We start from the raw sequence: 27,310 nt of genomic DNA on the forward strand, positions 1-27,310 counted from the left end.
GCCCCCAAAAAGGAAAAGACCAAGTCTTTGAAAGCGACCCAGTCCCTGAATTTTCCCACATATTTCTGCAGCCCAGTTCACTGGCCTCTTGCCCAAGGCATCTAGCCCACCCCAGACTACTTAATAAATACTCCTTTGACTATTTCACCTGACTCACCCCAGGCTATTTACCTCTCCTTAATCCCATCCAGATCTTTTCACTGTCCCTTTTTTGATATAAGTATCCCTCTTACCCTCATTAAGTTGCAGATTCATTAGGAATCTAGCCCTCACAGTTGGTGTTACAATAAATCTTGCCACCTTCACTGAAATAAGATTTGAATGCATGAATTCTTTCCTGGCGGACCTCCCCAACCCTTACATTTTGGGGTTCCCAGCAACCCTAAACCGCATCATATCCATGTCTCTCCTCTCTCTACATCCATTCACCTATCCATCTACCCACTATCTATCTATCTATCTATCCACTCATCCCTCTACCTCTATGCATCCACTTTATCACTCTATCTATCTATATGTAATAATTTAAAGAGGGGTTTACAATTTATCCTAAGGTAACAAGAAACCAGTGAAGTATTATACTACATTGGGTAGTCATATGGTCAGATGCCTTTAATCAATGTTTGTTGAATCGAACAATTCAATTTCTCAAGATAGCAATAATAACTTCCACAGTCCATCAGTAACATTAGTAAATAACAATAATAAAACGGTCCACAGCAACATTTTGTTGTTGTTCAGTCCTGTTTCCGTCGTGTCCGACTCTCCGTGACCCCATTTGGGGTTTTCTTGGCAAAGATACTGGAGCAGTTTGCCATCTCCTTCTCTTCCTCATTCTACAGGTGAGGAAATTGAGGGAAACGGATTAGCAACTGCATTAGCTAATAATAAAAACAATAAAACTTTCATGGTCCATTAGCAACAGTATTAGTTAACAACTTCCACCGTCCATCACCAACGTCATTAGCATTAATCAGAGTTCCCCCAAGCCTCTGTAAACACCTGGGAGGTTAAACAGCAGAGCTTCAGAAGCGCAGGAGGCGGGGCTGCCAGGAAACGGACACGCCTCAAAGGCTTGGCGAGCCAATCATAGACTAGGGGGCGGCTCCCAAAGGGCTGTCTGAGCGACGGGGGAGGGCAGCCAATGAGCGTCAGGCCGGCTCTGAGGCGGGACCAATCGGGGCGCGGCTGCTTGCAGTGGCCGGAAGCGGCGGCGGTTCAGGGGCGGTTGTTGAGTGCGGGGGCTGAGCGGGAGCGCTGTTGCTGTGGCTGCCGCTGCCCCCGCCGCCGCCGTTGCTCCTTTTTGCCGCCGCCGTTGCTGCTTCTTGCCGCCGCCGGGTTCTTTCCTTCCTCCCTCCCAGGTGGGCCGGGGCGGCCGCGGACCCTCGGGGGGTGGGGAGGGGGTTTCCTCGGGCTGTCCGGTGGGGGCGGCCGCCCTCGAGCTCCGAGGTAACGGGGCTGGGGGAGGGGGCGGGTCCGGCCCCGAGGGCCCCCGGCCTGACGCGTCCTGCCGGCCCGCTCGGGGGCCGCGGCGTCCTCCCGGGAGCGGCGCTGGGCGGCTCCGGCAGGACCCGACGCGGCCGGGCGGGGCGCCTGCCGTCCCTGCGGTCCGGCTGTCTGGCCCCCCGCCCAGGGAGCCGCGCCTCGGGCCCTGCTGCCGTGCTGGCCGGCGCTGACCGGTCCGGCCTAGGGTGGGCTTGGGGACGCGGGGGGAGGGGCAGGCCGAGCAGGTGGGCTCGGTGGGCAGCGGGGTTGGGGCGGCTTCCTTCTCCCATCTGGTCTAATGGTCCAGGCCTCATTTTCTGGTCTGTTTTTTCACTAGGGAAAAATCCATTTATCCAGTTAGTGTAGCCCTCACCTAAGGTCTGCAAAAGGGTGCCCCTGGGGGGTGGAGAGAGTCCTGGTGAGATCATGGCTCTGGAAAAAAAAAAATCAAGGATCTGTAATCTGTAAAATGAGGGGGTTGGGATACAATCCTTTCCATTTCTAGTGATCCTGAGTAAAGCAGAACTCGTGCAGACACATACTTATTCCTACCCTGTGAGATGTGATTTCCTTTCTAGCCTGTCCCCGGGCTCCATGACCCGGGGAGAGGGCTCAAGCCAGGATAATGAGCTGAAGGGAATTTTGGGCAGTGACCGTTGGCCCTGTACCTTCCCAATGAATCTCTTCTTGAGCAGAATTAGTTGAGTGTCTGTGATTCAGGATGCTGTCTTTATTACGAGCACCACAAAGTGGAAAGAACACCTGATTTGGCAGCAGGGGAGATGGGTTCAAATCCCACCACCCAGCACATGTGTGATGTGACCCTTCTCTCTGAGGCTCAGATTCCTCATCTCTAAAATGTGTCGGATGTCTTAGAAGTTCCCTTCCAGGCCTCAATCTGTGGTCTTTTGATCCTCAGTAAAGTTGCCAACTATTTCTTTTCGTAGCATAAAATATTTCCTTTATGGAAGAGTGTTGTAAACTTTTTATAAAGAAGAAATCAGACCTGTTGACAATTCTATGACATGCTTTCAGAGCAGTGATTTTGCTTGAGGAAGTTCTCTGGTGCAGTAGTTTACAAAATCAGTTTCTTTTTTGTTGGTGTCTTCTGAGAATTGAAAGTGAAAGTTCCAACCTTTCTTTTTCTTTCCTCTAGTCTTTCGAAAGTTGAAGATGGCTGAAGTGATAGAACAGGAAACTCAACTGTGTGACAACTGGTAAGAAAATTAATGTGCGATAAGTCCTCATTCTGATGTTTTTAGTTAAACTGTCTTTGTATTTACCTTGTGATCTGGTATGTCTTGTTTCCCTCCCCAGCCCTTCTCCCCACACTTGCACCCCAGAGTAAGATGTGGTAGTAAGAGTAATGGTTGTTGTTCTTCTGTTCATTGTGGACCGAAGTGACATCACTATGTGGGGGTCACAGTAGTCCATATGAACATTTGGAATGGAGATGGCTCAAAATTTGCCCATCTCCATGTTTCTTGTGAGCTACTGCAATTCTGCTTTGCTCTTAGAGCACGGCACCTTCTTTGATGTGGGCAACACCGTGCTGGGTACTCCTGCAATCGATTCCAGAATCTTCCTGAAGGACCTGGAGAGGGTCCTTGTATTGCTTCATCTGACTTCCATGTGAGCTCTTGTCTTGTGTGAGTTCTCTTTAAAATGGTCTTTTAGGCAAATGTGTGTCTGGCATTCCAACAGCCAGTAAGGTGAGAATGCTCTCTGAGGGCAGGGACTGCTTCCTTTTGGGTTGTCTGTCCTCAGGGCCTCCCAAGTCCATGCTTGGTCAGTGTCAGCTGCAGCACACGGGATCTAGTTGTTGAAATTCACTTTTCATGGAAATTTGTGGTGGTCTTTGAAGAAGGATTGGAAAATGAGGCTGTGGGGCCAGAGTGGGAGCTTGAGGTGAGTCTGGAAGTGGCCAGATTTGGGTAAGGGGCTCATCTTGATCGTTGGAGTCTTTTCTTTCTGGGGTGTTTGGAGGCAGGGCAGGAGACTGGTGCTGTTGCTCTTTGCTGTGGGCCCTTCCCCTCTTGGGGTTTATTTGCTTCTCTGTGAAATAAATGGGGGAAAGGGGTGGGAGGGTGAGGCTGGTCACTCCAAGACTTCTCCCAGGTCTAACAGTCAGTGATTCTGTCTCAGGATACTTGGTAGACATACAGATCCCAGAGCTGGAGTGCACCTTAGTGGTCATCTAGTCCAATTGCAGTTTTATTTTTGTTTGTGAAAGCCAGTTTTATTTTCAGGTGTGTGTCCTCTCATCCACCCCCCGCCCCCAGCTGAGAAATCAAGGAAAACAAAACTTGTTACAAACAGGTATTCAAGCAAAATAAATTTCCTTACTGTCCAACTTCCCCATTTTATAGAGGGGAAAACTGAGAGCCTGAGAGGTTTGGTGATTGACTCAAAGGTCACATTAATGGATTAACCATAAATCTGACTGGAATTTTAATATCAGTAACCCATGTGACAGCATGATGGGCCATGGGGGACATAACCTTTACTGGGTCAGGAACCTCCTTGGCTGTCTGGAGCCTTTTCAGAAAGATGTTTTTAAATGCATAAAATAAATACCCAGAATTACCAGAGAAACCAATATATTGAAATGTAGTTATCGACATGGTAAACGAGTTGAAGGAGCCCAACAAGCCCAAGTAACAAGGAGGGGGCTGACCTTAGAATCAGGAAGAACTGGATTTCAGTCCTGTCTCTGACCCGTTAGCTTTATGACCCTGTCTCAGGAGGCCAGAAGCGCTTCTGAAAACTACGATTTAGAGAGGCCTTGCAGTTTTCTATATCAGCGGAAGGACTTTCCACATTGGGAGGCCTTCCTCCCCTCTCTCTGTACTCTTCCCCCAGCACAAAAAAGTGCGATATAATTGACATGAGTTGCTAGGGATTTTTCAGAATCGGTGTTTATACGATGTGACTGCTGTGTCTGTACTCTGAAAACTGCTTTGGAGTGCTTTGTGAGAGACGTGGGTAGTGTGAAGGCAGAGGCTTTGGTTTGATGCTTGGGGAGGGGTGGGCTTGTGCCTTCAGCTCCTAACTCGGTGCCTGCCACATAGTGGCAGGCCTTAACAGATACTTGTTGAATCGAATTGAGGAAATGGATTAAGTGAGCTTTGCCCTCCCTCCCTCCTTCCTGTCCTTTCTCTTTCTTGCTGTTCTTCCTTCCTCTGTCGTCTATGGCATGAGATGGTCATTGAGAAAGATTGTTGTAATCTCATCACTTCTTACTATTGCAGTGGTTTTCTAGTTGGTCTTCCTGCCTCCAGCTTCCCTTCCCTCAATCTATTTCTGAAGTGATTGTCCTCAAGGTTAGATTGAGACCAGGGCACTTCTCTGCTCGAGGAGCTTGTCTCCGAATTTCCACCGTGACCTTTGGCTCAGAAAGCTTCTCACTGTCCCAGGCTAGCCTGTCTTCCTGGGCTCATTGACCATCATTCCCCTCCACGCACTCCGCCACTCCAGGCGAACGGACTTTCACACTCTCGTCTCCATTCACAGCCTTGCTTCTGCCTCTGTGCCTTAGCTCAGGCTGCCCCAGTTCCTCCTCACCTCTGCCTCTTGGAACCCCGTATTTTCCCTCCTACGCAGGATGTCAGGGCCTTCCCTCCAACCCCTGTGTTTTTGATTTTTGTATATGTGCTGTGTGATCCCCGAGAACATTCCTCACTCCTCCAGTGGATTGTGGGCTGCCAGAGTGCAGGGACTGCTTGCTTTCCTGGGGTGTCTTCAGTGCGCATAGCACAGTACCTGGCACATAGCACACAGTAACAACAATAACACTTAACGATTGCTCGTCGCCTCTTTTATTGGAAAACATTAGTGCTGCTTCTGGTGTCAGAATGATGTTATTTCATCATGAATTCAGTCTTGGAAAGGACTTTTTCCCAAGTGAGAAAACCACTACCACCCCAGGAAGCAGCCTTCGGGCCCATGACAATGTATAAATAGCTGTGCAGAGAGTCACAGAGGCTGGGTTGTTGCTACCTTACAGCAGAGCCAATGAAAACAGGGCGACTTAAAGCAAAGCCATTTATTTAAAGAAAAAGCTCTGGCAGCTAGAAATGTGACTGAGCACCCTCCAGTGCATCCTCCCTCAAACAAACAGATCAAGTCCAGGCTTCTAAACCTTTGAAATTGTTGTTTTTCCCATCATTCCTATTTAGCAAAAGGTTAAGGTAATTTTTTTTTTTTGGTTGTGCACAATTTGAGCTGTAATCAGGCTTGGAGGCCCGAGCTGGGCAACACAGAGGCAAGGATTGATTCATTATGATTGATGGCTTGTAATCCTCGGCTTTGCCTAGAGCCTAGATGTGGCCAGGGACCGAGATTGAAGCTCTTCCTTTGCTTCTGGTCTCAGATTTTGGCCTGGGGGGTGGGGGTGAGGTGAACAGTTGATTTTACTGGAGATCCAGGTATTATTGTCTTCTATTTGTCTAAACACTGATTTCTGTCTAAGGCAAGATTTCATCATTCATCAGTTCTTCCTCTGGGGTTTGTGCACTTGTGTCTAGATATAGAAAGGCAGTGTGTTCTTAACAGCAGCACTACCTGGCGCTGGCTGTAGGGACAGAATAAACACCGAGATATATGTGTGTGTGTGTGTGTGTGTGTGTGTGTGTGTGTGTGTGTCTGTGTGTGTGTCTGTGTCTGTGTGTCTGTGTGTCTGTGTGTCTGTGCATGCATGTATAATATATACATGTGTGTATACACACATACTTACACACATATAATAGACACATACATTTATCAAGTGCTACTAATTTTATTAATTTCTAGTGGCACATTTTGGGGAGGGGGAAAGGATTTTCTTGATGATTACACCTTTAAAAATTTTACCACCTCAGGTAGTTGTGTGTTATGTTCTGAATATCTTCCATCCTTTTCACTTCCCTCACCTAAGACTTATAAATCAATAAATACCTTATGGATGGTTGGGTTTTCAGCAGAACTTAACTGACAACCTTGTAGTGATTATTTCATCAAAGTGGTTAGTGTAGATCTGACTTCTTGAATGAGTCTAATTTTAATTATTAAATTCCAGAGAAATTTTATACGAATTGGAAAAATCCAGCAAAAGCACACTGAACACGTCTTGCCTCTATCTGTAATTTAAAAAAAAATATTTTGATGTTTTGTTTTTCTGTCACTTTCATTTCCAAATCCTGTTCTTCCCCTCCACCCCTCCCCCAAAGAGCCTGCTCTTATAACAAAGGAAAATGAGTGTGGCGAAGGGTTGAGCACATACAACCCATAGCTCCCAGAGACGTTACCTGCCTCTTCCATGCCCACATCTGTAAGGGGCAGGGAGGTGCCTATATGCCCTCTGATCAAGCCTGGTCATAACAATCAGATGTTTCATTTCTTCCTTTGTTTCCTCTTAATAATCGTCATTGTCCATATTTTTCTGATTCTACTTCACTTTGCCTTAGTTCCTATCAAGCTTGCCAGGCTTCTTTGTATTACAGATAGTCATTATTTCTGATGGCACAGTAATATTCCATTACATTCAGGAGCCACAATTTGTTTAGCTGTTTCCCAAACAATAGGCATCTACTCCAGTTCTTTGTTACTACAAAAAATGCAGTTGTAAATACTTTGGTGTCCTTGGGACCTTTCTGTTTTTAACATCCTTGGGTGGGGGTGAGGTGGAGTGGAGTGTATACCTAACTGCAGGATTTCTAGGTCAGAGGGTTTGGGCATTTTAGTCATTTTCGTAGCATAATTCCAAATTGCTTTCCAGTATGGTTAGATCAGTCAGTAGCTCCTTCAAAACTGACTCACCATTTTGTATCATCTTGCCCGTCTAATGGTTAGGAAGTAAAGACTCAGTTATTTTGGCTTGCATTTCTCTTATTAGTGACTTGGAGCTGGTTTTCATATGATTGTTTCTAGTTTGCAGTTCTTTTGAGAATTGTTCATATCCTTCATAGAATGGATCTTGGTCTTATATGTGTGACCCCTGTCCTCTTCCCCACTACCCTCCAGTATCTTGGGATATCATGTCCTTATTGTAGACATTTGATGCCAGGAACTTTTTTTTTTTCTTTTTGGTGGTGCAGTCAGGGTTAAGTGATTTGCCCAGGGTCACACAGCTAGTAAGTGTCAAGTGTCTGAGGTCTGATTTGAACTCATCCTCCTGACTCCAGGAACTTTTTTTTTTTTTTGACTGAATTTTTTTGACAGAATTCCTTCTTATCCTAGTTGCAATGATTTTATTCATGCAAAAGTGTTTCAATTGCATGTAATCAAGATCTATTTTACTTTTTTGTGATTGCCTCTATGCTTTGTAAATTGTTCCTTAAACCTTAGTGTGAAAGGTATATGAAGTGGTTCTTTTTTTTTTAATTTAGGATTTCTGATTTTTTTTTCTGAGTATCTCCTGGGTTATGTGTTTAATATGAGCTTAATGTGGCACATGTTGTATGCTTTTGAAACCTTTTTTTTTTTTGCCAAACTATTTTTTGAATATTCCCAGCAGTTCTTGTTAAGTAGGAGGTTCTTTCCTAAATAATTTATATTCTCATGTTAATCAAACACTGGGTTGAGTTTGATAGCTTCTGCTTTTTCCTTATCTATCTCCTAATGACCATACTAGTCTATATTTTAATCAGTATCAAACTTTTTATAGTACTGCTTTATAGTGTGATTTGAGGTCTAGAAGTGCTACTGTCTCCTCATTTTTACATCCCCTCCCCACAATTTCCTTTGAAATTCTAGACCTTTGTTCTTCCAAATGAATGTTATCATTTTGTCTGGCTGTGTGAAGTGACCTCTTGATAGTTTGGTATATCATCAAATTTGTGAATTAATTTAGGTAGTATTGTCAGTCTCAATCTGTAATTTTAAAAAATTCTTAGGATTATGAGACGGTGTTGGTGTGCTAGGTCTGATGAGCCCAGACGTCTTGAAAATACCACTCTGGGGCTTAGAAATCCACTAATTTAAAAAGAAATAAGTATCTTTAGTAGACTTCTCTACCTTTCCCTGGGATCCACAGAAAGCTTCCAGAATCCTCCAGAGACCCAGATAGTGACCTTCTGGGGTAGATTGGTGGAAAGCAGAGAGGTGATCTTTGTGGCACTGACAGCCACAGACAAAGACCGACCAGACTAGAGCTACAATAAGAGTCACATAAGACTTTGCTGCTGCTGCTGTAAAGAAGAGGAGAGCTTGTAATACAGTATTTCAAAAGGCAAGTGATAAAGGTGTATAAGCAAGGATAGCATATCATCTAAAACTTAAGTATAATCCTTCAAGGGAAAAAATAGATTTTTAATGTGATAGAAGATTTCCAAGCATTTCAGATAAAACTGAGTAGACACTTTGAAATGGAAACTCAGGCACCAAGAGAAACAGAAAGGAACACATATTTGCTGAATTGAAAGGGAATGTGGGGGATTAGTTTTTTGCATGTTAATAGGGAGATTAAAAAAGGAGCTTCTCAAAATCCTACTCTTTTTTTTTCCTTAGTAGTATTTTAATTTTTTTTTATCAATTACATGTAAAGATAGTTTTCAACATTCATCTTTGTAAAATTTCTCCCTCCCCAAGACAGCAAACAATCTGATATAGATTATAGGTGTACAATCAAAACGATGCCTTTTGGTTTTCTGAATCCACAGGGCTCAGAATTGACCAAACTTTACTAAATCGTGAACAAACAATTATCTGTTCTCGTGGATTTAGTTATTTATTCTGAGAAATTGCTTCAGTTTGTTGATATACTTGTATGTTACATTATTTTGAGTTAAGTTGACTATCATTGACTCTCAGAACTGTGTGACCGACAGTAACGTAGTTGCATATTTATGTTTTCTGGTCTCATTGTCATAAAAATACTATTTTCGAATTACCTGTGTACTGTCATTATTTTTTTTTAATAATTAATTTATTTTTTGTTTTCAACATTCACTTCCATTAAGAATCTGAGTTTTGAATTTTCTCCCCTTTCCTCTCCTTTCCTCTCCCCAAGATGGCATGCAGTCTTATATAGGCTCTACTTATACATTCATATTAAGCATGTTTTCACATTAATCACGATGTATAGAAGAATTAGAACCAATGGGAGGAACCACGAGAAAGAAGAAGCAAAAGAAAAGGAGAGCAAATAGTACGCTTCCATCTTCATTCAGACTCCAGAGTTCTTTCTCTTGATGTGGGTAGTGTTTTCCATCATGAGTCTTTTGGGAGTGATCTTAGATCCTTGCATTGCTGAGAAGAGCTAAGTCTGTCAAGGTAAGTCACTGCACAGTGTGGCTATTACTGTGTACAATGTTCTCCTGGTTCTATTCACTTCACTCAGCATCAGTTCATTGTCTTTCCAGGTTTTTCTGAAGTCTGCTCATCATTTCTTATCGAACAATAGTATTCCATTACATTCCTATACCACAGTTGTTCAGCCATTCTCCAACTGATGAGCATTCCCTTCATTTCCAATTCTTTGCCACCACAAAAAGAGCTGCTATAAATATTTTTGTACATGTGGGTCCTTTTCTTGTTTTTATGACCAGGGTATGCAGTTTTATAGCCCTTTGGGCAAAATCCGACCTATAGTTCATGGGGTTTTCTTCACAGAGATACTGGAGTGTTTGCCATTTCCTTTTCCAGCTCGTTTTACAGATGAGGAAACTGAGGCAAACAGGGTTAAGTCACTTGCCCGGGATCATATGGCTAGTAGGTGAATGAGGTCACATTTGAGCTCTGGTCTTCCTCCCTCCAGGCCCAGTCCTCTATCCCCTGTGCCATCTAGGTGCCCAGTTAAGGGTCATAGGAAAAAAAGGTAAAAATGACAGAGGGCCCGTGGATGGTTTTGTTTTGTTTTGATGATTTTAGAAGACAAAAATGGGAGGGCCAGAGTACAGTATTGGGGAAGAAAAGGATTATGAGTTAACATCAAAAGACATGACACATGACATAAAGGTACATAAGATGAAGAGCATATAATCATAGAGGACAGGGGAGGGCAGGCAGGCATCCCACAAACTTCACTTTCATCCAAATTTGATAAAGGAGGATTGAACACACGCTCCAGTCCCTGCCATATGGGAGTAGATTAAATGTAAAAGGGAAATAAGAGGGTCCACATGTAAATAGGGGAAGGAATATCTTTGTGACTAGCTTCTCTGACAAAGATCTCATTTCTAAGATACAGAATTCAGGTGATAAAACTAAGCCATTCCTCAGTAGATAAATGACCAAGGGATAGGAATAGGCAGTTTGAAAAGGAAGAAATGCAAGCTGTCGACAACCATATAAAATGTTCTAAATCAAAAATAATTTGAGAAATGCAGACAAAAGCAAACTTATACCCATTAGACTGGTGGGGATGATAAGAAGAAGATATCAAATGTGTTGGAAAGTAGGACCCTGTTGCACCCTTGGTAAATCTGTAAATTGATCCACAAGTTCTAGAAAGCAATTTGTAATTTGTTATGCTTCCCAAATGACTAACCATCCATTCCCTTGGACTCAGCTGTACCACTATGAGGCCTGTCCTCCAGAGAGATCAAAGAAAGTGGGTAGGAGCTTGTATTGGTACAGAAATATTTATAGCAGCTCTAGGGGCCAAAAATTGGAAACTAAGGGACAGTACTCCAATAGGCAAATTGGCCAATCAAATTTTGGTTTCTGAATCCAGTAGAATATTGTTGTGCCATAATATGGTGAAATGGACAGTTTCAGAGCAACCTGGGAAGACCTTTTATGAAGTGAGCAGTACCAGAACAGGTAATGATATAGGGATTATCACAAGTATGGAGAAAAACGACTTCAGAGCTGGGATAAGCGAACCACGATTCTGGAAGAGTGAGACACTGCTTACTTAGCCTTCTGCCAGAGAAGTGGCGAACTTAAAATGCAGACACACATTTTGGGGCGTGGATGTGGGCATGGCCCAGTATAGGAATTTGTTTTGCCTAAAGTCATATTTCTGATAAAGGTTTTATTATTTGTTGGGTTTTTTTTTTTTGGTTTGTTTTTTGTTTAGTGGGAGAGAGATGATAAAAAGCATGTAAAATACAGTTTTAAAAATCTAAAAAAGTAATTTAAAAAAATTGCATATCCCTAAGTCTTTTTTTTTTTTTTCCCTTTGGCAAGGCAATTGGGGTTAAGTGACTTGCCCAGGGTCACACAGCTAGTAAGTGTCAAGTGTCTGGTCTGAGGCCGGATTTGAACTCAGGTCCTCCTGACTCCAGGGCCAGTGCTCTATTTGCTGTGCCACCTAGCGGCCCCTGTATATCCCTAAGTCTTAACTAAATCACTTTTAGTTAAAAGTTTCTGCAGCTTTTTTTGAAAGCCAAGGCTTGGAGAAGAAGGGATCTAAGTCAATCAGATATTTGGTAGTCTTTTGTCTCTTTACCCCAGTCAGTTATCCTCATATTATAGTAAAGTTTTTGTGAGGGGATTTATTTGCCCTTTGAGAAATGAGCTTAAGATAACTATGGGATATATCCAGGAGGATATCTAGTGGCAACTGATGGTGCTTAGGAGAGAAACACCTATGTACTGTATACAGCGGCAATAAAGTGAACCTTTGGGAGTCGATGAGAGATTCCTTTGTAACATTGTTTTGTAGGACCAAGTGGTAATTACGTGTAAGGATTGAGAGGCTGTTACCAACATGAGAGATTTGTTCATTATCTTGTAGGTCTTTTCTGTGCTAGACTGAGTTCCAAGAACTGACGTTAATCTGTTGCTTTAAGGGCTGACTTAACAAAGTCTTTTCCATGCATTGTCCGATTTGATCCATTCAGCAGTATGGAGGCAGGTACAGTGTCGCGCTCCTTTGATGCCAATCACACAGAGGCTCAGAGAAGTTGTTATTTTTAGTGGAGGGCAGGTTCAGTAGGAGTGTGTGGTGAGATGTGGCAGCCACAACATCTCTTGCCATCTTTGACTGCCTTCCAAACTTGTGTAGTGTCCAGGAGTCAGGAGGTTGATAGCCCTGTGGTACTGGAGTGTTATCTTGAATTCTGGGTATTTTCTTTGAGGAAGGACATTGATAAGCTGAAGGGTGCTGAGGAAGGGGTCCAGAATGGTCACAGACTGAACATATGCGTGTATCATTTGAGGGAATGAGTTGGATATTTAGCCTGAAGAGGGAAAAAAATTTGGAGTTAGGAGAGAGGGGGAAATGTGAACTCTGCCAAATGTTTTGACGGGCTGTCTTATAGAATAGGCATGAGACTTAGCGCCCTGAGGCTGGAACTAGAAGAAATGAGTGGACTAAGGAGAAACTGAGGCTTTAAACTGCCCAGTAATGGAACTATTCATAAGTGGTCTCGGTGGCTTCAAGAAGTGGTAAGCTCACCACGGTTGGAGCTCTGCCAGCCAAGGCTGGCCGACCTGTCATCAGGGATGTCGCGGAGAGAACTTGTTCAGGTCTTGGCCTTTGAGGTACTTGCCAGCTTAGAAATTCTGTGGCTAACCTATGGCCACTAGCTAGAGTCAAGGTTGGAAGGTGATCATGGTGTCTCCTGACTCCCAGGTGAGCTGTCCACCGTGGTAAGCATCAGATAACAAATTTATGTTAAGTGTTTTTGTAAGTAGTAAGTTGCTATACAAATCTGCTATTTATTGTTTATTCCCTTTTACCTTATACCACATTTAGTTGTGTTCATGGCTTATCTTTATCTCTTCTACTAGAATATACTCTCCTGGAGGGCTTATGTCTAATTCAGTTGTTCTTAAAGTATGGTTTGAGAACTGGGGGTCCTTGAAACCCTTTTAGGGGGTCTTCAAGTGCAAAACTATTTTCATCATTCTAAGATGTTAATTGCCTATTAAAATATTCCTCCCTTTTCCAACCACACATGTATCACAGCAAATTGAATACAGAAGCATTTTTGAGAATTCTGCCTTAAAGAGATTTGCAAAAATATGTAAAACAATGCCATTCTTATCATAAATTATTTTTTGTTTTGGAAAAATTGTTATTTTTTTGTGTTCTTTTCATTATTTTTAAAGGAATTTTAAAATTAGAAAATGTATTAATTTTGATTTCTAATATGGTAAATATCAATATAGATAACCCAAATGAACAAGCTTTTGGGGGTCTTCCATTTTTAAGAGCGTAAAGGGGTCCTGAGACCAAAAAGTCTAATTTATCTTTTTCTCTCCTGTGTAACAGTAGAGGCTCAATCAATGTTAATTGAATTGAATCGGTTCTTTGTTATATGAGTTGGGTGTGTTGTGCTTTTGGGCAGGGCCAGACTTGGAAAAACCAAACTTGGTCCAGACTTCTTGGCAGCCAACTTGATTATTATTGGTGTGTAATTAACTCTGGCTGGTGAGGGAGGTGGACAGAACCTGGAGAAGACTGAGAGTGAGGGAATGAGCTTGGAGATCAGAGGATTTAGAACTGGAAGGGACCTTTGAGAACAGGACTTCACCTTTTTTTTGTGTGCTGGCCTCCTTGGGCAGTCTGGGGAAGCTCAGGGACCCCTTCTCAGAGCGATGATATTAAATCCATAAAATAAAATACATAGGGTTTCAAAGGAAATCGGTGATATTGAAACATAATTTTCAAAATGTATTATTAAAAAAAAAGTTCCCTAGGTCAAGAACCCCTGTTCTAGAACACATAGTCAAAGGTTCCCTTTATTTAATTGATGAGGGAGCTGGCCCCCAATGGCTGAGTGACTGAGTAGCAGACCCTGGGCCAGAACCCAGAGCCTCCTGATCCACTGCAGAGGTCTGCCTTCCCACCTTTTAGGATTGGACCAAATGGAGTTCAGATCAGCCCGTACCTTCACAATACATTGTGGGGTCAGTGCACAGACAGACGTGAAATTTGTTTGTGCCAGAAAAGTGCTACAGGAGGGATTTTTTCTTTTCTTTCTTTTTCTTTTTTTTTAAGTTTTAATCAGAAGAGCAACGGGGGAAAAGGCTGCCTTTTTCTAGAGTGGCCTGTTATAGGAGGCCTAGAGGGCCCTGCAGCATGGGAGCTAGTGTTCCAGGTGCCTCATGGGTAATTTGTTTGAATAACTGAGTCACTTCTGAGGCCCCAAACTCTTCGTGGAGGATTTTTTCGATGGGAGTGGGGAGTCGCTGTTTTTAGGTTTATTTTAAGCTTGTGAAGGCAGGGCTCTTTGGGAAGGAATTACTCTGACCCTTTACAAAGCACTCAGCTGTTTCCTTGGTCTTGTGGGGTGGGGCTTATTTTCAGAGTAATTTTAGGAGATTTTTATGGTGGCGCAGTGAACAGAGCATTGGGTTTGAGTTCAAATTTGGCCTCAGACACGTACTAGCTGTGTGACCCTGGGCAAGTCACTTCTCCCTGTTTACCTCAGTTTCCTCATCTATAAAATGAGCTAGAGAAGGAAAAGGCAAACCACTCCCAGTATCTTTGCCAGGAAAACCCCAAATGGGGTCACCGAGAGTGGACACAACTGAAATGACTGAACAATAGCATGGGAACAGCACAGGACTGGAAATGAGGTCAACTGGATCCTATGGGGTTGGATTAGATTAGGTGTAAGGCACTTTGCAGTTCCAAGTCTGATGAGAAGATGGGAAAATGGGACCTGAGCTGGGCCTTGGAAAAGTTTTTTGATGAGTGAATTAGAAGGGAGATGACCTTCCATATGAGGAAAGTAAAAGCGGAGGTGAGAGGCAGGATTGACTTCCCAATTTTGGTGGGGGCAGTGAAAGCAAGACCCGAATCAAGCGGTCTTGTGCCATGAGCAGTGCGGGGTATTGGGCTGCATCATAGTACGGTACTGATACCAAGCCCCGATAGCACTTACCATGTGCTAGGTGCTGTCTCGTTGGATCCTCACAGCAGCCCTGGGGTGCTGGGGCTACTCGTATCCCCATTTTAAGGAGGAGGAGACAGGTCAAGTGGCCTGCCCAGGGTCACCCAGCTATTCAGGTCTTTCTGATTCCAGGCTTCGCGCTCATGATAAGGAAAGGCTAATTGGGCTCATGCTTTCTTTCCTTGTGTCCCATGAAGTAATCTGCGTTTTTCTTTTAAGTTTTATTGATAGTCATTTCTGAATTCAAACCTCCCCTTGTGACAGTGAAAAACAATTAAAAGCAAAACCCCAGGAGAGCAAGACTTTGTCTGACCCTTGACCTCAGCTGGTAGCACTGGCAGCCAGTCAGTCATGGAGCATCGATGAAGTGCCACCTGTGTGTGGGGAGTATGAATACAAAGACAAACCCCAAACCACCCGCTCCCCCAAAGTGAGGTGGCCAGGGCTGGCGAGGGTGGCTTTGGTATTTCTGCTTTCTTCCGCCTCAGTCCCTGCTATACTTGCTCGCCAGGCTTCTCTGAATTCTTGCTCGTTTGTTTTATAGAGCAGTGCTATTCCCTGGCCTTTGTCTGCCTAGACCCCGGGTGAGGGGCCCTCCTAGTTTCCAGTTCTTTGCTGCTGCTGCTGTTAAAAATGTTGTGGCATTATTGTTAATAAGAATAGCCGCCAGCATCTATAGAAAGTTTCCTCTTCTTGATTTCCTCTGGCTGGTATGCACCTCCCCATGCCCTTGGATCTCTGGGTCGGAGGGTTTGGGTTGGTTAGTCATTTTCTTAGCATAATTATAAATTGCTTACCAGAATGCTTGGCCCGCTTCCCAGCTCCCCCGCTTTGCATTCATGTCCTTGTCTTCCTATAGCCCTTTCATGACATGTCCCAGCTTTTGCTGCCTACCACATTGCAGGGTTTGAGGTGAAACCTTTAGTTTTAACTTGTATTTTTCTGATGAGTGACTGGAAACAGTCTCTTCTCTGGTTGCCAATAAGTAGCTTGCACTTTTACTTTGGAGAGTCCATTAATCAGTGGTGAGCCCTGTGCTAGGCCCATCTGGCCTCAGGGAGTTTTCCTTCTCTGGTGCAGGGAGGTCACTCTACAAGGTACCATGGCGGTGCGGGGCAGCCTGCCGGCTGGGCCTGCGAGGAGGAGCTGCTGCAAAGAGCAGGCCCTAGGGGCTCTTCTGCGTCTTCGTTGAATTCAGAGTTTTGAACTCCACCACTTCAAGTTTTATCTTTTCCTGGATTTGAAGCCTGAATGTGTTTCTCATGTGTTCCCTTCAATTAGTCACCTCCAAATGGTGGGATAATTGTAGATTACTCATTATGTGGAGGGCTGAATGAAGACTCAGAGTGTTAACTCAAAACGTAGAGGGTTTCATTTTTTAAAGCAGGAGAGAAATGAGTAGAGTAAAGGAGAAAGAGACATTCTGGAAGAAGGGTGGAGCCAGAGCACCAGGCCTGCCTGCCCAGGAACCTGGCGTGAAGGGCCCCAGGAACCGGCCTTGGAGCTTGAAATGTTTCGTCTTGCAGTTGGAAGGTGGGAGAAAGAGATGTAGCTGTCAGGAAATAAAGACACTTTTATTTTGTTTGTTTCTGTAGCAAAAGAGAAATTCCCATGCCCAACTTTACCATCCATGAAATTCACTGTCGACGAAACATCGGCATGTGCCACCTCTGCAAGGAGCCAGTCCCGAAATCGGAAATGAAGGCCCACGTGGAGCTGGAGCACAGCCAGGTAGCTTAATCCTCTTCCATATTCACAACCCAACATTGCTGTGGGCTTATCTTCAGAAAATAGACTTAATCATTCTTCATTCTCACCCTAGGTGACCTGTAAATGTAACATGAAGATGGAAAGACGGCAGTTAACGAACCACGAGGTTGGTACCCTTGCCTTCCAGGGGGAGTCTGGTGCTTTGGGCCTCACTTGGTCACACAATGTTACTTGCACTTGCAAAGCAGCCCCTGCTCCCGTGGCCTCTTCCACCTTGCCAGGCCTCCTCTGCTGTCAGGGGACGGTTGGTTCAGCTTTGGTTCAGTTGGCCCTGCTAGGAGCAGATGGCCAGGGCTCTGAGTCTGCCTTCAGAACTCCAGGGCTCTCATTTGCTCACTTGGCTGGCCCCTGTGCTCATCCGGGCTGGTGGTGGACAGTTTTGCATGGACTACTCTTTGGCACAAGGCCTGGCTAATATCTCATCACTTCATTCTGACCTACTGGTTTCTCACATGTTACTTACGCCTATACAGACTCTCAAAGAGCATTTGGTGAGAGATCCCAGATCCCAGTAGGTTCAGAACTGCAGGGGAAGGAGTTGGTTAGTGGACCTCCCACTTGGATCAGAGAAGGGAGAAGCTAGTAAGGGCTGGCCTGTCCCGAAGAGTCTTGTCATGCTGAGATTCTGAAGCACCTTTTCATGGTGTATCGTGTATCTGCTCTTCTAGGGGGTTTAGCAGTGACTTACAGGACTTTATTAGCAAGCTCGTAAGCCACTTCATTCAGCGAGGGGAGATAACGGGTGAAAGTTGAAATGACCGAGGAAACAGAGGTTTCAGCTTCGGAGCATACTGATTTATTAAGCATTGTGTGCCAATTACCTAACAGATCGGGACCAGGCCCCTCAGCTTTGGCAGAGGACCCCAAATGCAGGGGGAGACCGGATTGTTAGGCATCAAAAGAAAACAATTAACAGGCTAACCAGGATACAAAATTAGGTGGTCTGATTTCTAGTTGGAGGAAAAATTAGGGACTTTCCAAGTTGGAAGGGGGAGAGCAAACAGGTGCAATTCTCTGAAATCAAAAAAAGAAGTGTCCCACTGCCCACCTCAAGTGCCTGTAAACAATCAAAGGAACATGGAGGAGCAGCTAGGTGGCGCAGTGGACAGAGCACCGGCCCTGAAGTCAGGAGGACCTGAGTTCAAATCCGGCCTCAGACCAAATACTTGACACTTACTAGCTATGTGACCCTGGGCAAGTCACTTAACCCCAGTTGCAAAGAAAAAAAAAAAAAGGAACATGGAAATAATAACTGATTAACCAGCATAGTGCCAGTTCTCAAATAAGACTTATGGGTTGCTTGAGATGTATAATTGTGAGGAAACTCCTTGCACTGATCTTTGGATTTGATTGGGCTTCTCATCATAACCTCAGTCCTTGGTTAAGGGACTGTAGGCAGCAGGGAAAGGTGGTGCAGCTTCCCGGCCACACGGGGCTGGGTTCAAACAGTGCAGTAGAGTTTTCTCACAATTCCCATAATTGATAAAGTTTTCTCACAAGACAGAAATTGGATAGACCCCTAATTGAGTAGAAAGGGAGCTGAGCTTGCTCCAGAAGTGAGTCACAAGGTGGAATCGGTGTGGTTCAGTCAGTTCCCACCACCACTTAATACCCTCAGTTCCCTCACTGGCATTAGTACTAAAGGTACGGAAGGTTTGTGAATTTGGAGCGTTCTTTGGTTCTCTCTCAGCATTGTGATTACGGATTACATAAGCTTTAGAAATAGTATTGCATTAAAATTAGAGCCTTAAGCTTCAGAGGCAAGCAATGGGTACATTCTCATCACAAAGTCCTTCATGTGTATTTTCTAATTTTAATGACCGCTTCCAGTTAAGCATAAAATTCAGTTTGTTCTTATTCACCTGTATATGTTAAGTGCTTGGAGGAGGAGCCTTTTAATGTTGGTAGAGCTGTGCACAAGTCCGTAAAGATTGTGAAATGGTTTTCTAGTCAGCAAAATCTCCCAGCTTCCTAACTCAAGCCCAGAGCAGAAGCAGTTGGTGGGAGCTGAGGCCTAGCTCAGTTCTGGTGGGTGGCCAGGTCCTTGAATGGGACCTCTAAGAGCTCTGTGGCCTGGGCCACTGAAGCAAGCCTCTGCCTCTCTGTTTGCAGGCCCTGGAATGCCCCTTGAGGCTTGCTGTCTGCCAGCATTGTGAGTTGGAGCTTGCCTTCCTCAAACTGAAGGACCATGAAGATTACTGTGGGGCCCGCACTGAGCTCTGTGGCAAGTGTGGCCGGAATGTTATGGTGAAAGACCTCAAGGCTCACCCTGAAGTGTGTGGGAGAGAGGTGGAAGAAAAGAGAGAGGCGAGAACCAGGCCTCCTCATGGCTATGAGAGTGAGGAGGACGAGGATGAGGATGATGACGATGACGAGGAGGAGGAGGATGGAGCGTGGTTCATAGCACAGACTGTTCAAAACATGCTGGGTCCCGAAAACCCCACCAGACCTCTGCAGAGGCTTTCGAGGTCCTTGGAGGATCCCTTTTTTAGCCGTCTCATAGCCGACCAGAGGGCAAGAAATCCAAACCAAGGGGCTGGGCCTGCCATGCAGCTAGACCAGAATCGAGGTGAGCCATCCTGGGCACTGGTGGGGGCAAGAGGAGGGTGTGCTCATGGGCATCACTGCAGCAGGGCAGAGGATCTCGGGAGGAACCAAGGGCTTTGGTGTTTCCTGAAGGGGGGGGTGGGGGTGGGGGGTGATGACACATGGGGCATCCTGGCCTCCTTCCCACTCTTCTCTCATGTGGTGAAGGAAGTTTCCCAGGCAGGCCTGGTAGCGGTTCTCCTTTGATGTGAAATAGGAAATGGCTGGTCACAGGTAGGGAGCTGACCCCACGGGAGTGCCTGCCTATCTCTAATGTGTCTTTCTCTGCTGGTTTTTGCTCAAGCGGAAAAACAGGAGAGGCACATGGGGAATAAAAGCCAGCTGTCCCCCCCAGTGTCTGGTGAGGAAGATGCCCATTTGGACTACATGCTGGCCCTGAGCCTGCAGAGCGAGAGCGGTACCCCCAGCAGCACAGCCGCCCACCTCGAGGACTTCTGGAGAGCCGTGTGTTCTGAAGACCTCGGCCCAGCTGCGTGTCTGGGCCAGGCCCAGGACACTGACCTGCTCTACGCTGAGCCTTTCCTAGCCACGGAGGGTCCAAAGGAGTCAAAGAGTAAGTTTAAGAAAGATAAAACTTGGACACGAGCAGGGGACCCACTTAGGGGTAACCTGTTGAAAGAACAGCAGTTGGTGAGGCACTTTGTGGCAGGTAGAGCCCAACGGAGCTCTGGGGCAGTGGCCAGTGCTTCGGGACCTCCCCCCTCTCCCCTGATGAGAATTGTCAAGAACTAGAGGGAGAGAGGGTGGGCTGGGGCACGTTGCTGACTCAGTGAATTGTCCTGTGTGTGCACGGGAAGGGGTCCACTGGCCTTTGACTTTGGGGTTTGCTTTTGCCGATCCCGAAGGCGTTATCAAGACTGAGGACAAATTAATTTCTCATTTCCTTGTGTCTCTTTGGGTGTTCTGACCACCTTCTTTTGACTGCCTTTTTCCACATCCTAGAAAAAGGAGAATCTTCTAAATTGCTGATTCCTTCTTAGTGTCATGAAAAGAAACCTCTCAGACTGAGGCCATTGGAATGGATAGTCTTACTGCCTCATCCCTACCGGCCAGAGGGACAGTTGAGAGGATGATAAATGGGGGGGCCTGGCCATGTAGAAACAGTTTGGGCGTGAGAATGGTTGTGGTGATGGGCCAGTGGTGTGAGACCCAGGGGGTCTTTGGTAAAGAGGGCATTAGAACACCTAGTGGGATGGGGGCCAGGTGGAGACAGGCATGCTCGGCCTTTCTGCAGGTGATGAGACCATGCTGCCTTGTGAGTTTTGTGAGGAGCTTTATCCTGAGGAAGACCTGATTCTTCATCAGGTACGTTGTGAGGGGCAGCACCAGTCACTGGCACGGAAAGGGGCTCCTGCCTGGGCGGTGGGGCAGGGAGCCCATTCTCTGTGGCTCAGCACTGGATGTCATTGGTGGCTTGCCAACACTTATTAAATGCCTACTGCTTACAAGAGCGTTATGTATGCTGTGGGTGTCCCCTGAGGACTGCATGGGGGTCCTACCCAAAGGGGGCGGGGCAGGTAAGACATGACTCGTCCACAGTGTTAGAAAGGTAAGCATTCCAAAGAAAGTGCTGGGTGTGAGAGTTGAGTTAGGTCATTCCTGATGGGGAGGAGGTTGGATTGCCTTCAGTGGTTAGTAATGAGCAAGCATTAGGGACCTACTGTATGCCAGGTGCTGGGGCGAAGGGACAGAGACAGGAAACAAGTCTTGCTCTTAGGATGCTTGCTTTCTATTAGGAGAGACATTGTAATGTACATGTTTTTGTGTGTACACATTCAGCTCAAGATCATAGGTCCTTGGGAAAGGGGAAAGCGCTAGCATTTGGGTAGCAGAGAAGGAAGGGCGTCTTGTAGAAAGTAGAACTTGAGGGGATTCTGGGAGGCAGAGAAGATGGGTGTTTCTGACAGAAATAGGGAAGCTTAGAGAGGAATGAGCTTGGAAGAAAGATGAATGCTATTTTGGACATGCTGGATTTGAGATGTCTCTGGGACATCCCGTTTGATATGTTTCCCAGGTAGTTGGTGATGGGAGACCAAAGCTCTGGGCAGCCCTGGGAGCTGAGCCCTTCTTTCCAGACTAGGGCTCATGCATAGATCTGAGAATCCTCTCTATAGAGACAGCTGATGAGGTGACTGAGAGGGTCTAGAGAGAAAAGAGAAGGCTCCACGACAGAACCCACAAGGGCTGGGCTACGGTGATGGGCCTATCATGACAACCCAGGAGGGAGAACTCAGAGCATTCTGGAGGAGGAAGTAGTTAGTGGGAGGTCAGAGGGGGAGGACTGGAAAAGAGGCCTCCCCTCTGGCGATTGGGAGGATGAGTGGTAGCTCTAGAGCGCTGTGTCTGGGCAGTGAGATGGTCAGGAGCCAGATTGGAGGCTGGTTTGAGGAGAGAAAGTCGAAGGATGACATTCCAGCCATAGGTTGTGGGGTGGATGTTAGGGATGCAGCGGCCCCACCTTGGCACAGTGACGTTCCAAAGCACGTCCAGCGGGGGGTGGGGCAAAAAAAAGCCTTGGTGGGAGCCAGCCTTGCAGTGGGGTGGGTCTCTAATCACCAAATTATCTTGCATTCCCTGGGGTGACTGATCGTAACCTTCCAAATGGCAGACGGGCTGTAACCCTGCAAGTGCCCTGGCTTCCTTCAGTAAGAGAAGCTCTCCCCCACGCCTGTCCCAGGACCAAGGGGACCGCGAGGACCGTGAGGACCCGCTTCAGAGGTTCCTGGACCTGCCAGCCACACGGGCTGTCAGCAGCAGGTTCCGCTCCCTGTTGGGTCTGCCAGCTGCGCCCTCCAGGGAGAGCGTCATTATTCCCTGTGAATTCTGTGGCATTCAGTTAGAAGAGGAAGTCCTTTTCCACCACCAGGTATGGGGCTTTGCCGGTTGCAGTCATGTGGAGACTGGACTTGAGGGTTAATGGGAAGGGAAGTCTTCCTGGACTCTGGGCCGTTGGTTAGCTCCCCGGTTAGAAGTCCTGGTCCTTTTTTTCTGGCTCATTGAGCCAGCGCTACTGGGCTGATGCTCAGTGAGCCCACAGATTGGCTAGCTGTGACCGTAGCCGGGATCGGGTGAGGGCTTCAGGATGGCGATTTTGGATGGTGGCGCTGTGGGGCTGAGCTTGGAGGTCAGCGTGTTTAATCTCAGAGGTCTCCCTCCAGGAGAGAAGCCGGTACAGGGGATCTCTCCACTCACCAGCTGTGTGGCTTTGGGCCAGCCCTTTGCCCTCTTTGTGAACCATGATGAAGGAGGAGAGCCTTGGGCCTCTCCATGGCCCTTTGACAGCCTGCTGGTTCTGACGTTCTTTGGTTCTAACCTTCTAGTGTAGCAAATGGGCTTCCTGTCCGGACTGATTTTGTTCTGAGAACTAGCAGTAACAGTGCTGCTCAGAGTACTTTAGTGAATGGACCCTAGCCCATTCCATAGGAAAATGCGTCTATGCAATATGCATCAGTTTTATCTTCTTAGTGGAGGCGTTTGCTTTTGGCCAAAGACCCACTCAGGGACATTCTAAGGCTGTTTGCTTGTTGCTGCGTCCTTGTGGCAGAGGATGAAATTCGCAGATAGACATCCTCCGGCAGAGATAGAAAATGCAGTTAGCTTCTTTCCCAAATTCCCTGGCCCTGGTCCGAGGCAGGTGGGGAGTTCTGTAAGGGAAGAGCTGGAACTTGGCTTGCTACGTCTCTCAGGAGGATGGTAAGACCTGCTCAGTGTGGGGCGGTTGGCATTCCTGCCCTGGATGGGGCGATTCTCTTTTGTGTTGACTCCTTACACTGCCTTGGGCCCATTCTCCAGCTTCTACCCCAGAAAGAGGCTTTTTGTGAGCAGGAGAGAGTTCCCTTGTCTAAAAAGGCCTCCTTTGGGTTTCTGTTCTTAGGACCAGTGTGACCTCCGCCCGGGCACTGGCGTCCCCGTAGAATGGCTGCTTCCCGACTGTGAACCACTTCCCAAACAAGACAAGTTGCGGCTGGAGAAGCCCCCGCAGGCGCCCAGGCGGCGGATCAGACACCAAGGTATCAGCCTGGTTCCTCCCTTCTCACTTTCTGCTCCAGAGGAAAGAGCGACCAGGACCTCCGACATGGCACACATGGGCCTCGTGACCCTTCATCTTAGATTGAGGGGTAGAGGGTCCTGCCTGCAGGCTTTGAGCCCACGATGGACCTTCACTTCTTCCTGTGTATATTAACTTCTTGAGGAATTCTCTGGGCTTGGAAGACCATGCCAGCCTATTTGGACTAAGAACATCAATTCTTTTTTTTCTTTTTTCAAAATTTTTTAGTCAATTAGGGTTAAGTGACTTGCCCAGGGTCACATAGCTAGTAAGTAAGTGTCAAGTATTTGGTCTGAGGTCAGATTTGAACTCAGGTCCTCCTGACTTCAGGGCCGGTGCTCTATCCTCTGCACCACCTAGCTGCCCCTGTCAATTCATTTTTAATGATTTTGTACTAATCCATGAATGAGGAGGTAAAACTGCTTTAGAAATAAATTTTAGAGGAAAATACAATGGGCTTTGTGTCGGGCATCACTGCAGCTCTTGTGTTAATATGTGAGAGTTAATTCTGCTTTCTGAACAAATCCATAGAGCTGGCTGGCTTAGGAGTAAGGAGGCCCGGGGCAGAGGGGGATCTAAGCAGCCTTTCAGGCTGAGACGTTGACCTCTTAACGGGCATTATCTCAGCTGAGCACTGGAGAGATTTAAAAAAAAAATTAGTGTCTTCTGTTTTTGTATCACCTAAATTTCCCTTGGAGAATGGTCCCAGGTTCCCTTGCTGGTTCTGGCTCTGACTCCCAGCAGCATGGGTCTTCTTACATCACTGATGGTCTTCCTCTCCCCTTTCAGGAGACTTGTCTTCTTGCTATATGGACGACATACGGCAGGAAGCAGCCGGCAAACCAAAGTACCCCCTGCCCCCCAGCAGGTCCACGAGCAGCATAGGGCTTACCCGAAACAGACTGCCTAAAGCTGCATTGGACCCTCGGCCCGGGGTGCTGTCCAGCCCTCCCCGCGTGCTGAAGGCCAGCAACTTGGATAGCTTGGAGACAAGAGGCCAGAGTCGCAGGAATCACAGCCCCGCCATGGGGCCCATCCCCGCCATTCGGCCTACTCGAAGTTTATACCCTGAGAATTATGTGCCCAGTTTCTCCCGGGTACCTCCAGTGAGACATGGATCAAGGTAGGTAGTAAAGAGACAGTGTTAGCTGGGGGTCCTCTGTAGGAGACCCCCTAGGAGAGCTGACCTGCCTCTGGTAATGGACCTCTGGTCACCTCTCCACCTCTCCAGTTGTACAAATGACCACTCACCTAGAGCAGTAAGGAGCCCTGCTGGAAAGTAGGCTTCCTTTTTTCGTAGCCTGCAGGCAGGTGGACAGCTTCCACAGGGCTTTCCCCCAGAACGAGGCTTTTTAGTCTCTCCCAGCTACTCCTTCGTCCCTTTCTGCCCGCACTAGTCCCCGAGACCTTAAGATACTCAGGGAGGTGGTTTCCAATTCCTTTTCCTGGCCTTTCAGTGTAAAGAATGAGGTTGGAAGGAACTCACGGATTACCCCTGCTGCCGCCAACTTCCGAAACAGGACCACTAAGGTAACCTGGGATCCAGCACTGGGCAGGCCTCTCCCCCAGGGGGTACCTGCCCCGTGACCAAGCAGTGCTGGCTTGGCAAACCTTCCCCTCAAGGTTGGTGGGGAGGGTCCGGGCCCCTCTTTGGGCTGGTGAGCACCTTCTCCTGTGGGCTCTGCTTTCCCACCAGCATTCCAGGGGAGGGCAGCCCTGTGGGTACCAGGAGGATTGGGAAGAGGCAGAAGGGAGGGGCCACTCAGGAACGAAAGGTGATCGCATCTGCTGTGTGGTGTTTCCGCAGACAAAATCTCCTAAACCAGCGGCTGGTGATGCTGAGGAAGAGGAGGAATAGCCTCAGGGCTGGAGATGTTAGCTTGGTTTGACCCTTCTATGCACAGCAGCGCCTGCCCTGGTGCAAGATGCTGGCTCTCTGATTGTTCCAACAGAGAACCTCGTATGGATTTTAATTTTTCTAGGCAGCCTTCATTTTCTAACTTTTTACACTGGGAAGCGGTCAGAGTGGGGAGGATCGTTCAGAGCCCAGGGAGGCCGGCCTAGTCAGACTTCCATGTCTGCCTGTGGGCTGGGGCCTTGTCGAGGTCGAGAAGCCCCTCGGTGAAAGGCTTCCCTGTCCCACGAGGCCCCGTCTCCTTGCAGTGTTGTGGGGGTGGAGGGTGGGTAGTGGCCCTGGCCAGTCATCTCCTTCCTGCCTTCTGTGCTGTCTGTGAAGTCATTCTCCTGTTGCCTGAGGGGAGCTTGCTCAGTGTTTTTTGGGGCTTTCCTGTAGCCAGCTGACCTATATGCTCCTGTTCTCTGTGCTAGCTTTGAAATTCATGTCCTGAACAGTAGACTTCCCTTGGGTCAGGGAACTCCAGTGAGGGGGATGTTGGGTTTTGGCCAAAAGGGGGAACCAACCACCAACCTTGATGTTTTCACTTCGAGGTGCTGGACCTCGGGGACTGGTGTTAGGCCCACCAGCGCAGCTCCTTCCTGGGACTTGAAGAGCATTGCCCCAGGGGCGTTCGGGGGTGGCCGTTCAGGAAACCTTGTCATTGGTTCCCTGATAGGGCTGCTTGTCTGTGAAAATAGCCTATCTCACTGGAGCCGCAGGGTGGACCTGGGCCCCCTGCAGAGTGGTGTTCTCACCCCCCCCCCCCGCCCCCAAGCAGTTCTGCAGGTTGGCTCTGAAAATATTTTAATTTCAGAGTCCCTTGTTTTTTTTTATTTTATTTTTTTCCTTTTTAATTTTAATTTTTTAAAGTTCCCTATAATAGAAATAAAATTTGTACTTGGAGCACAGCCTACCTGTGATGTTTCCTGTCTTTGGTGTATTGTGGGGTCAAGTGAATGCTGTTGAGTTTTCCTCAAAGAGGGAGGGATGAAGGACCACTTTTGTGCCCCTCCCCCACGACAGCATGGGGTGACCTTTGAATACAACGTTCAAGCTTGGGCTTCCTCTTTTGCTAACTAGGGGCTGTGCACATGACTTCAGCACAATCCTGGTGGGGCCTACCGTGCCCTCGTTGATGCCGTCCCATTCTGAGAAAACCCCTTTCTCATACGTGTTCTTGCCAAGCAGTGTAAGTTAGTAAATGGGTCAGCTGCACACCCCCCCCCCCATAAGAAGTACTATGTGTCAGGCATAAGCACTTTACTGTCTCATCAGTCCTCGTTACAATTGGGGACACTGAGGCAAATGGTAAAGTGACTGTGTCACACAGCTAACGAGGCTGGGCTTGAACCCGGGTCTTCCTTACTCCACACTTGAGTCTCCTCCTAGGAGTCTGAGACATTGAGCACATTTAGGCCTGGGGGCACATCAGAAGGAGAGGAGTAAGGGGGTAGCTCTTCTAGGCAGTGGTCCGAGCTGATGGCTACGAGGCCTCAAATAACGACATTTTAAGGACACATCCACCAAAGTAGGCATTTATTAAATACAAGAAATGCAGATTAAAGAGATTTAAAACAAGTGGCCCTGTGCCTGATGGGGCAGGGCCTGGGGGGGGATCTTCACACAGGGAGCTGGGGGCCTGCTGTTCGAATGTTCTCTGTACCGAGTAGGGGTTGGGGAGTGAGTGAAAGCGATCTGAGGTTGCAGGCCAAAGGGCTCATGCAGAGGCGGGGC

General features: G+C 46.9%; 1 protein-coding gene across 1 annotated transcript; it reads left to right on the forward strand.

The window, feature by feature from the left end:
- Positions 1-1,230: 1,230 nt before the first annotated feature.
- TRAFD1 (TRAF-type zinc finger domain containing 1) lies at positions 1,231-26,367 on the forward strand. The gene is made up of 12 exons (XM_027864475.1): positions 1,231-1,361; positions 2,642-2,702; positions 16,850-16,985; positions 17,077-17,130; positions 19,137-19,593; positions 19,915-20,184; positions 20,866-20,936; positions 22,240-22,497; positions 23,506-23,641; positions 24,469-24,802; positions 25,137-25,209; positions 25,487-26,367. Exons 2-12 carry the CDS (start codon positions 2,659-2,661, stop codon positions 25,535-25,537), a joined length of 1,884 nt encoding a protein of 627 aa, XP_027720276.1. The 5' UTR covers positions 1,231-1,361; positions 2,642-2,658; the 3' UTR covers positions 25,538-26,367.
- Positions 26,368-27,310: the final 943 nt, after the last annotated feature.

Source organism: Vombatus ursinus, unplaced genomic scaffold (genome assembly GCF_900497805.2).
Source record: "Vombatus ursinus unplaced genomic scaffold, bare-nosed wombat genome assembly UNPS02001287.1, whole genome shotgun sequence".
In the NCBI taxonomy this organism is placed as follows: domain Eukaryota; kingdom Metazoa; phylum Chordata; class Mammalia; order Diprotodontia; family Vombatidae; genus Vombatus; species Vombatus ursinus.

Coding starts and splice junctions, on each gene's coding strand:
- TRAFD1 (XM_027864475.1), top strand. CDS start 2,659: ATGGCTGAAGTGATAGAACAGGAAACTCAACTGTGTGACAACTG. Junction 23,642..24,468: donor GCGGCGGATCAGACACCAAG/GTATCAGCCTGG, acceptor CTCCCCTTTCAG/GAGACTTGTCTTCTTGCTAT. Junction 24,803..25,136: donor CCAGTGAGACATGGATCAAG/GTAGGTAGTAAA, acceptor CTGGCCTTTCAG/TGTAAAGAATGAGGTTGGAA.